General features: G+C 45.9%; 1 protein-coding gene across 7 annotated transcripts in view; it reads left to right on the top strand.

The window, feature by feature from the left end:
• LOC124031239 (disco-interacting protein 2 homolog B-A-like) overlaps positions 1-12,069 on the top strand; it is an 89,863-nt gene that overhangs the window by 53,729 nt on the left and 24,065 nt on the right. For all 7 annotated transcript variants that reach the window (XM_046342280.1, XM_046342285.1, XM_046342284.1 and 4 more), the window contains 5 exons: positions 324-443; positions 655-852; positions 5,786-5,877; positions 6,356-6,466; positions 8,172-8,295. In XM_046342280.1, coding sequence (XP_046198236.1) covers positions 324-443; positions 655-852; positions 5,786-5,877; positions 6,356-6,466; positions 8,172-8,295 — 645 coding nt within the window. The remainder of the gene's footprint in view (positions 1-323; positions 444-654; positions 853-5,785; positions 5,878-6,355; positions 6,467-8,171; positions 8,296-12,069) is intronic.

The raw sequence follows: 12,069 nt of genomic DNA, 5'->3' as shown, positions 1-12,069 counted from the left end.
CTCATGTGTTTTCCAATTATGAATCCAATGATTCCTATTCCCATCTACTTCACTCCGACCCTCCCAGTCCTGGTGTAGAGGGAGCCCTTTGTCTACTGGCTTTCATTCTAAAAAGACTTTAAGAATTGACCACTCCCAGGGGCCAGCTTGCAGTGGGAAATTATGATGTTGATTAAAAACTAGCAAACTGAGAGTGGAGAAATGTCCTGGCGAAAGAAGGCAAGCCAGAGTTGTGTGTGAAATAAAGACTTTGTGTATCGGGGCAGGGCGAGTGTATGTGTGTGTGACAGTGTTTGTCGGACCACCCACCCCCCACCCTCCAGGTGTCCCGGTTAACAGTAGGGTGTCCACTAAGATTCAGCAGCTGCTCAACACCTTGAAGAGGCCCAAGAGGCCCCCCTTCAGTGAGTTCTTCATGGACGACCAGGAGGAAATTGTAGAGGGTGAGTCACCATTTATTCTTCAATCAGTAGATCTCTCTTAGCCTGGTCCCAGATCTGTTAGTGCAGTCTTGCCAACTCCAGTCAGCACAAACAGATCTGGGATCAGACTATATATCTGTCAATGTCACCTACAATATTTTTATTTCCACTGCTCTGTACCAACCTCAAAGGTGCTCTCTGGTTAATACTGCTCCCCCGTCCCCTCCTCCAGTGCCTCAGCCGGACCCCAACACCCCGCGGCCAGAGGGACGTCCGATCATCCCAGTGAAGGGGGAGCCCCTGGGGGTGGTCAGTAACTGGCCCCCTGCCCTCCAGGCTGCCCTGGTTCACTGGGGGGCCACACAGGGCAAGAGCCCCGCCCTCACCGCCTTGGACATCACTGGCAAACCCCTGTACACACTGACATACGGTAAGAAACTTGGCCCACACACAAACCCCTGTACACACTGACATACGGTAAGAAACTTGGCCCACACACAAACCCCTGTACACACTGATGTACTGTAAGAAACTTGGCCCACACCCAAACCCCTGTACACACTGATGTACTGTAAGAAACTTGGCCCACACACAAACCCCTGTACACACTGACATACGGTAAGAAACTTGGCCCACACACAAACCCCTGTACACACTGATGTACTGTAAGAAACTTGGCCCACACACAAACCCCTGTACACACTGATGTACTGTAAGAAACTTGGCCCACACACAAACCCCTGTACACACTGACATACGGTAAGAAACTTGGCCCACACACAAACCCCTGTACACACTGATGTACTGTAAGAAACTTGGCCCACACACAAACCCCTGTACACACTGACGTACGGTACGAAACTTGGCCCACACACAAACCCCTGTACACACTGACATACTGTAAGAAACTTGGCCCACACACAAACCCCTGTACACACTGATGTACTGTAAGAAACTTGGCCCACAACAAACCCCTGTACACACTGACAAGAAACTGGAAACTGTAAGAAACTTGGCCCACACACAAACCCCTGTACACACTGACACACTGACTGTAAGAAACTTGGCCCACACACAAACCCCTGTACACACTGATGTACTGTAAGAAACTTGGCCCACACACAAACCCCTGTACACACTGATGTACTGTAAGAAACTTGGCCCACACACAAACCCCTGTACACACTGTAAGAAACTTGGCCCACACACAAACCCCTGTACACACTGATGTACTGTAAGAAACTTGGCCCACACACAAACCCCTGTACACACTGATGTACTGTAAGAAACTTGGCCCACACACAAACCCCTGTACACACTGATGTACTGTAAGAAACTTGGCCCACACACAAACCCCTGTACACACTGATGTACTGTAAGAAACTTGGCCCACACACAAACCCCTGTACACACTGATGTACTGATAAGAAACTTGGCCCACACACAAACCCCTGTACACACTGATGTACTGTAAGAAACTTGGCCCACACACAAACCCCTGTACACACTGATGTACTGTAAGAAACTTGGCCCACACACAAACCCCTGTACACACTGATGTACTGTAAGAAACTTGAAACAAACCCCTGTACACACTGATGTACTGTAAGAAACTTGGCCCACACACAAACCCCTGTACACACTGATGTACTGTAAGAAACTTGGCCCACACACAAACCCCTGTACACACTGATGTACTGTAAGAAACTTGGCCCACACACAAACCCCTGTACACACTGATGTACTGTAAGAAACTTGGCCCACACACAAACCCCTGTACACACTGATGTACTGTAAGAAACTTGGCCCACACACAAACCCCTGTACACACTGATGTACTGTAAGAAACTTGGCCCACACACAAACCCCTGTACACACTGATGTACTGTAAGAAACTTGGCCCACACACAAACCCCTGTACACACTGATGTACTGTAAGAAACTTGGCCCACACACAAACCCCTGTACACACTGATGTACTGTAAGAAACTTGGCCCACACACAAACCCCTGTACACACTGATGTACTGTAAGAAACTTGGCCCACACACAAACCCCTGTACACACTGATGTACTGTAAGAAACTTGGCCCACACACAAACCCCACACTGATGTACTGTAAGAAACACACTGATGTACTGTAAGAAACTTGGCCCACACACAAACCCCTGTACACACTGATGTACTGTAAGAAACTTGGCCCACACACAAACCCCTGTACACACTGATGATGTACTGTAAGAAACTTGGCCCACACACAAACCCCTGTACACACTGATGTACTGTAAGAAACTTGGCCCAAGAACACTGATGTACTGTAAGGCCCACACACAAACCCCTGTACACACTGATGTACTGTAAGAAACAAACCCCTGTACACACTGATGTACTGTAAGAAACTTGGCCCACACACAAACCCCTGTACACACTGATGTACTGTAAGAAACTTGGCCCACACACAAACCCCTGTACACACTGATGTACTGTAAGAAACTTGGCCCACACACAAACCCCTGTACACACTGATGTACTGTAAGAAACTTGGCCCACACACAAACCCCTGTACACACTGATGTACTGTAAGAAACTTGGCCCACACACAAACCCCTGTACACACTGATGTACTGTAAGAAACTTGGCCCACACACAAACCCCTGTACACACTGATGTACTGTAAGAAACTTGGCCCACACACAAACCCCTGTACACACTGATGTACTGTAAGAAACTTGGCCCACACACAAACCCCTGTACACACTGATGTACTGTAAGAAACTTGGCCCACACACAAACCCCTGTACACACTGATGTACTGTAAGAAACTTGGCCCACACACAAACCCCTGTACACACTGATGTACTGTAAGAAACTTGGCCCACACACAAACCCCTGTACACACTGATGTACTGTAAGAAACTTGGCCCACACACAAACCCCTGTACACACTGATGTACTGTAAGAAACTTGGCCCACACACAAACCCCTGTACACACTGATGTACTGTAAGAAACTTGGCCCACACACAAACCCCTGTACACACTGATGTACTGTAAGAAACTTGGCCCACACACAAACCCCTGTACACACTGATGTACTGTAAGAAACTTGGCCCACACACAAACCCCTGTACACACTGATGTACTGTAAGAAACTTGGCCCACACAAACCCCTGTACACACTGATGTACTGTAAGAAACTTGGCCCACACACAAACCCCTGTACACACTGATGTACTGTAAGAAACTTGGCCCACACACAAACCCCTGTACACACTGATGTACTGTAAGAAACTTGGCCCACACACAAACCCCTGTACACACTGATGTACTGTAAGAAACTTGGCCCACACACAAACCCCTGTACACACTGATGTACTGTAAGAAACTTGGCCTGTACACACTGATGTACTGTAAGAAACTTGGCCCACACACAAACCCCTGTACACACTGATGTACTGTAAGAAACTTGGCCCACACACAAACCCCTGTACACACTGATGTACTGTAAGAAACTTGGCCCACACACAAACCCCTGTACACACTGATGTACTGTAAGAAACTTGGCCCACACACAAACCCCTGTACACACTGATGTACTGTAAGAAACTTGGCCCACACACAAACCACTGATGTACTGTAAGAAACTTGGCCCACACACAAACCCCTGTACACCTGATGTACTGTAAGAAACTTGGCCCACACACATGTACTGTAAGAAACTTGGCCCACACACAAACCCCTGTACACACTGATGTACTGTAAGAAACTTGACACACAAACCCCTGTACACACTGATGTACTGTAAGAAACTTGGCCCACACACAAACCCCCTGTACACACTGATGTACTGTAAGAAACTTGGCCCACACACAAACCCCTGTACACACTGATGTACTGTAAGAAACTTGGCCCACACACAAACCCCTGTACACACTGATGTACTGTACTGTAAAACCCCTGTACACACTGATGTACTGTAAGAAACTTGCCCACACACAAACCCCTGTACACACTGATGTACTGTAAGAAACTTGAAACTTGGCCTTGGCCCACACACAAACCCCTGTGTACTGTAAGAAACTTGGCCCACACACTGAAACCCCTGTACTGATGTACTGTAAGAAACTTGGCCCACACACAAACCCCTGTACACACTGATGTACTGTAAGTACTGTAAGAAACTTGGCCCACACACAAACCCCTGTACACACTGATGTACTGTAAGAAACTTGGCCCACACACAAACCCCTGTACACACTGATGTACTGTAAGAAACTTGGCCCACACACAAACCCCTGTACACACTGATGTACTGTAAGAAACTTGGCCCACACACAAAACCCCTGTACACACTGATGTACTGTAAGAAACTTGGCCCACACACAAACCCCCTGTACACACTGATGTACTGTAAGAAACTTGGCCCACACACAAACCCCACACTGTACAAGAAACACTGATGTACTGTAAGAAACTTGGCCCACACACAAACCCCTGTACACACTGATGTACTGTAAGAAACTTGGCCCACACACAAACCCCTGTACACACTGATGTACTGTAAGAAACTTGGCCCACACACAAACCCCTGTACACACTGATGTACTGTAAGAAACTTGGCCCACACACAAACCCCTGTACACACTGATGTACTGTAAGAAACTTGGCCCACACACAAACCCCTGTACACACTGATGTACTGTAAGAAACTTGGCCCACACACAAACCCCTGTACACACTGATGTACTGTAAGAAACTTGGCCCACACACAAACCCCTGTAAACTGATGTACTGTAAGAAACTTGGCCCACAACAAACCCCTGTACACACTGATGTACTGTAAGAAACTTGGCCCACACACAAACCCCTGTACACACTGATGTACTGTAAGAAACTTGGCCCACACTGCAAACCCCTGTACAGACTGATGTACTGTAAGAAACTTGGCCCACACACAAACCCCTGTACACACTGATGTACTGTAAGAAACTTGGCCCACACACAAACCCCTGTACACACTGATGTACTGTAAGAAACTTGGCCCACACACAAACCCCTGTACACACTGACGTACGGTACGTTAGTCTTAACCCCCTCACGGTAATATGATTGCTTACATTTAAATAACTCTACTTACTATATAGGGAGGTTCAAGGTCTGGCCCTGGATCATTTATTTCTTGTATTATTTTAGGATATGGTTGGTACTATACTGTAGACATGGTGTGGATAGAGTAATCAAAGTAATGGAGGGTTATGAAAGGAGGAGTATGAGATTGATTGTCAGAGTGTGCCACTGTTATTTACGATGCCCGCCCTCCCTCTTTCCTCTCTTCTCCTCCCTCCTCCCCTTCTCCCTCCATCAGGAAAGCTGTGGAGCCGCAGTGTGAAGTTGGCCTACACCCTCCTCAATAAACTGGGGCCCAAGAACGAGCAGGTCCTCAAGCCTGGGGACAGGGTGAGACACACCGACTCACACTACTTCTACTTCCCTCTGCGTCGTAATGATATAGCGTCAAAACAATCCCATACATTAAAGCTGCAATGTGTAACTTTTTGGTCAATCTGACCAAATTCCCTTCAAAATTGTTGTTATAGATCTGTCATTCTCATTGAGCCCATGTCTAAGAAGCGGTAGATATATTCTATGTGCACTATTTCTATGCTTCCCATGCTTAAACTTTTCATGTTTTAATTTGATTTTGTACAACAGATTCAAACAGCTGAAAATACAATATTTTTGCTTATAGAAAATATATTTGATAATGGTTTAGATGGTACAATGATTCTTTACGCTACAGAATACTTGCTTGTTTTTTGACAAACTGAAATGAGGCGAACTATTTGTATTTTAGCAAACAGGAAATGGCGGCGCAATTTCTGCATAGTGGACCTTTGAGGTCCATACATCAACTTAGTTTTTTTTTCTCCGGTAGGTGGCTCTAGTGTACCCTAACAGTGACCCTGGGATGTTTTTGGTGGCCTTCTATGGCTGCCTGCTAGCTGAGGTCATCCCTGTCCCTATAGAGGTACCTCTGTCTCGCAAGGTAAGGGACATGCCATAGGAACTTATTCAAACTGACATTGACATGCTGTTACAGTGCATTTGCAAAAGTATTCATCCCCCCCTTGGCATTTTTCTTATTTTGAGGCATTACAGCCTGTAATTTAAATTGATTTTTATTTGGATTTCATGTAATGGACATACACAAAAAGTTCAAATTGGTGAAGTGAAATAAAAAAAACACTTGTTTCAAAAAAAGGGAAAAGTGGTGTGTGCATATGTATTTGCTATGAAGCCCCTAAATAAGATCTGGTGCATCCAATTACGTTCAGAAGTCACATAATTAGTTAAATAAAGTCCACCTGTGTGCAATCTAAGTGTCACATGATCTGTCACATGATCTCAGTATATAAACACCTGTTCTGAAAGGCCCCAAAGTCTGCAACACCACGAAGCAAGGGGCACCATGAAGACCAAGGAGCTCTCCAAACAGATCAGGGACAAAGTTGTGGAGAAGTACAGATCAGTGTTAGGTTATAAAAAAATATCAGAAACTTTGAACATCCACAGAGCACCATTAAATCCATTATTAAAATTGGAAAGAATATGGCACCACAACAAACCTGCAAAGAGAGGGCCGCCCACCAAAACACACAGACCAGGCAATGAGGGCATTAATCCGAGAGGCAACAAAGAGACCAAAGATGACCCTGAAGGACCTGCAAAGCTCCACAGCAGAGATCGGAGTTTCTGTCCATAGAACCACTTTAAGCCGTACACTCGACATAGCTGGGCTTTACTGAAGAGTGGACAGAAAAAAGCCATTGCTGAAAGAAAAAAATAAGCAAACCAAACACGTTTGGTGTTCGCCAAAAGGCATGTGGGAGACTCCCCAAACATTTGGAAGAAGGTACTCTGGTCAGATGAGACAAAAATGTTGCTTTTTGGCCATCAAGGAAAACGCTATGTCTGGCGCAAACCCAACACCTCTCATCACCCCGAGAATAGCATCCCCACAGTGAAGCATGGTGGTGGCAGCATCATGCTTTGGGGATGTTTTTCATCGGCAGGGACTGGGAAACTGGTCAGAATTGAAGGAAGGATGGATGGTGCTAAATACAAGGAAATTCTTGCGGGAAACCTGTTTCAATCTTCCAGAGAGTTGAGACTGGGACGGAGGTTCACCTTCCAGCAGGACACTGACCCTAAGCATACTGCTAAAGCAACACTCAAATGGTTTAAGGGGAAATATTTAAATGTCTTGGAACGGCCTAGTCAAAGCCCAGACCTCAATCCAATTGAGAATCTATGGTATGACTTAAAGATTGCTGTACACCATATGAACCCATCCAATTTGAAGGAGCTAGAGCAGTTTTGCCTTGATGAATAAGCAAAAATCTCAGTGGCTAGACGTGCCAAGCTTATAGAGACATACCCCAAGAGACTTGCAGCTGTAATTACTGCAAAAGGTGGCTCTAAAAAATATTGACTTTGGGGGGGAATGAATAGTTATGCACGCTCAAGTTTTCTGTTTTTTGGAGTCTTATTCCTTGTTTGTTTCACAATAAAAAATATTTAGCATCTTCAAAGTGGTAGGCATGTTGTGTAAATCAAATGATACAAACCCCCCCAAAATCCAAGTTGTAAGGCAACAAAATAGGAAAAATGCCAGGGGGTGAATACTTTCGCAAGCAACTGTATATCTGCTCTGTGATTTACTCCATGTGTCATTGTTGTTCTGCCACCAGGATGCAGGCAGTAGTCAGGTAGGCTTCCTTTTGGGCAGCTGTAGTGTGAGTTTGGCTCTGACCAGTGAGATCTGTCTGAAGGGACTTCCCAAGATGCCCACCGGAGAGATTCTACAGTTTAAAGGTCAGAAGCTGCCTCTATTACTGGCCGTGTTCCAGAGCATCAATGTGAAATCAAATCAAATTATAGCAAAATGCTTGTGCTTCTAATTCCGACCATGCAGTAATATCTAGCAAGTAATCTAACAATTTCACAACAACTACGTTTTACACACAAGTGTAAAGGAATTAATAAGAATATGTACATATAAATATATGGATGAGCGATGAGACGGGCCTGGACATGCTCTGGCTTGAGCAGGGGGATCTTGCATGCGCTGCAGGATTTTTATCCATGACGGTGTAGTGTGTTACTAATGGTTTTCTTTGAGACTGTGGTCCCAGCTCTCTTCAGGTCATTGACCAGGTCCTGCCGTGTAGTTCTGGGCTGATCCCTCACCTTCCTCATGATCATTGATCCCCCACGAGGTGAGAGCCCCAGACCGAGAGTGATTGACCGTCATCTTGAACTTCTTCCATTTTCTAATAATTGCGCCAACAGTTGTTGCCTTCTCACCAAGCTGCTTGCCTATTGTCCTGTAGCCCATCCCAGCCTTGTGCGGGTCTACAATTTTATCCCTGATGTCCTTACACAGCTCTCTGGTCTTGGTCATTGTGGAAAGGTTGGAGTCTGTTTGATTGAGTGTGTGGACAGGTGTCTTTTATACAGGTAACGAGTTCAAATAGGTGCAGTTAATACAGGTAACGAGTGGAGAACAGGAGGGCTTCTTAAAGAAAAACTAACAGGTCTGTGAGAGACGGAATTCTTACTGGTTGGTAGGTGATCAAATACTTATGTCATGCAATAAAAGGCAAATTAATTACTTAAAAATCATACAATGTGATCAGAAAAGCAATCAAATTAAATTGTTTACCTTTGATGAGCTTCGGATGTTTTCACTCACGAGACTCCCAGTTAGATTGCCAATGTTCCTTTTTTCCAAAAATCTTATTTTTGTGGCGAAATAGTTCTGTTTCTTCTTCACGTTTGGCTGAGAAATCGCCCGGAAATTGCATTCACGAAAACGCCGAAAAAATATTCCAAATGATCTCCATAATATCGACAGAAACATGGCAAACGTTGTTTATAATCAATCCTCAAGGTGTTTTTCAAATATCTATTCGATAATATATCCACCGGGACAATTGGTTTTTCAGTAGGACCGATTGGAATAATGGCTACCTCTGTATTTTACGCGAGAATCACTCTGAGAGCATCAGGTGACCACTTGCGCAATGTAGCGCTTACGGGTATTCTTCAACATAAATGCGTAAAACTACGTCACAATGCTGTCGACACCTTGGGGAATACGGAGAAAAAGTTATCTGGTTGATAGCCCATTCACTGCTCAATAGGGACACATTGGAACGCAGAGCTTTCAAAATATGAGTCACTTCCGGATTGGATTTTTCTCAGGCTTTCGCCTGCAATATCAGTTATATTATACTCACAGACAATATTTTTACAGTTTTGGAAACATTAGTGTTTTCTATCCTAAGCTGTCAATTAGATGCATATTATAGCACCTTGTCCTGACAAAATATCCCGTTTACTACGGGAACGTTATTTTTCCAAAAATGAAAATACTGCCCCTAGTCACAAAAGGTTAAAGTGACTAGTGATACATTTATTACATCCAATTTTTTATTATTAAAGTGGCTGGAGATTTGAATCAGTATGTTGGCAGCAGCCACTCAATGTTAGTGATGGCTGTTTAACAGTCTGATGGCCTTGAGATAGAACCGTTTTTTCAGTCTCTCGGTCCCACCTTTGATGCACCTGTACTGACCTCGCCTTCTGGATGATAGCGGGGTGAACAGGCAGTGGCTTGGGTGGTTGTTGTCCTCTGATCCTTTTGGCCTTCCTGTGACATCAGGTGGTCTAGGTGTCCTGGATGGCAGGTAGTTTGCCCCCGGTGATGCGTTGTGCCGACCTCACGACCCTCTGGAGAGCCTTACGGTCGTGGGTGGAGCAGTTGCCGTACCAGGCGGTGATACTCTCTCAGGATGCTCTCGATTGTGCATCTGTAAAAGTTTGTGAGTGCTTTTGCTGACAAGCCAAATTTCTTCAGCCTCCTGAGGTTGAAGAGGTGCTGTTGCGTCTCTTCATCCGTGATGTGTACGCCGAGGAACTTAAAACTTTCCACCTTCTCCACTACTGTCCAGTCCATGTGAATAGGAGGGCGCTCCCTCTGCTGTTTCCTGAAGTCCACGATCATCTCCTTTGTTTTGTTGACTTTGAGTGTGAGGTTATTTTCCTGACACCACACTCCAAGGGCCCTCACCTCCTCCCTCTAGGCCGTCTCGTCGTTGTTGGTTTTCAAGCATACCACTGTAGTATCATCTGCAAACTTGATGATTGAGTTGGAGGTGTGCATGGCCCGGCAGTCATTGGTGAACAAGGAGTACAGGAGAGGGCTGAGAACGCACCTTTGTGGGGCCGCAGTGTTGAGGATCAGCGGGGTGGAGATGTTGTTTCCTACCCTCACCACCTGAGAGTGTCCTGTCAGAAAGTCTAGGACCAGTCCTCCCGGGTGGCACAGTTGTCTAAGAAACTGCACCGCAGTGCTAGCTGTACCACCAGAGACTCTGGTTTCGAGTCCAGGCTCTGCCGCAGACTGCCGCGACTGGGAGGCCCATGGAGCAGCGCACAATTGGCCCAGCGCCATCCGGGTTATGGAGGGTTTGGCCGACAGAGATATCCTTGTCTCATCGCGCACTAGCGACTCCTGTGGCGGGCCGGGCACAGTGCACATTGACCAGGTCGCTAGGTGTACTGTGTTTCCTTCCAAACATTGGTGCGGCTGGCTTCCGGGTTGGCTGTGTCAAGAAGCAGTGTGGTTTGGTTGTGTTGTGTTTCGGAGGACGTATGGCTCTCGACCTTCGCCTCTCCCAAGTCCGTACGGGAGTTGCAGTGATGAGACAAGACCGTAACTACTAACAATTGGATAGCACAAAAAAGGGGGTTAAAAAAAAGAAAGTCCAGGAAAGTCCAAGGGTCTCGAGTTTATTTACTAGTTTGGAGGGTACAATGGTGTTAAATGCTGAACTGTAGTCAATGAACAGCATTCTTACATAGGTATTCTTCTTGTCCACATGGGTTTGGGCAGTGTGATCGTCTGTGGACCTATTGGGGCGGTGAGCAAATATTATCCTTGACTAGTCTCTCAAAGTACTTCATGATGACGAGGTGAGTGCTACAGGGCGATAGTCGTTTACCTCAGGTTCCTTAGCTTTCTTGGGAACAGGAACAAGGGTGGCCCTCTTGAAGCATGTGAGAACAGGGGATTGATTGAATATGTCTGTAACCACACCAGCCAGCTGGTCTGCGCATGCTCAGAGGACGCGGCTAGGGATGCCGTCTGGGCCGGCAGCCTTGCGAGGGTTAACACGTTTAATTGTAAGTCGCTCTGGATAAGAGTGTCTGCTAAATGACTTAAATGTAAATGTAAATGTAAATGTTTTACTCACGTTGGCTGCGGTGAAGGAGAGCCCGCAGGTTTTGGTAGCGGGCCGTGTCAGTGGCACTGTATTCTCCTCAAAGCGAGCAAAGAAGTTGTTTAGTCTGTCTGGGAGCAAGACATCGGGGTCTGCGACTGGGCTGGTTTTCTTTTTGTAGTCCGTGATTGACTGTAGACCCTGCCACATACCTCTCGTGTCAAAGCCGTTGAATTGTGTCTCTACTTTATCTCTATACTGACGCTTAGCTTGTTTAATTGCCTTGCGGAGGGAATAGCTACACTGTTTGTATTCGGTCATGTTACCGGTCGCCTTGCCCTGATTTAAAAGCAGTGGTTCG

Source organism: Oncorhynchus gorbuscha, linkage group LG03 (assembly GCF_021184085.1).
Source record: "Oncorhynchus gorbuscha isolate QuinsamMale2020 ecotype Even-year linkage group LG03, OgorEven_v1.0, whole genome shotgun sequence".
In the NCBI taxonomy this organism is placed as follows: domain Eukaryota; kingdom Metazoa; phylum Chordata; class Actinopteri; order Salmoniformes; family Salmonidae; genus Oncorhynchus; species Oncorhynchus gorbuscha.
This window is presented reverse-complemented; position numbering and strand designations above follow the sequence as displayed.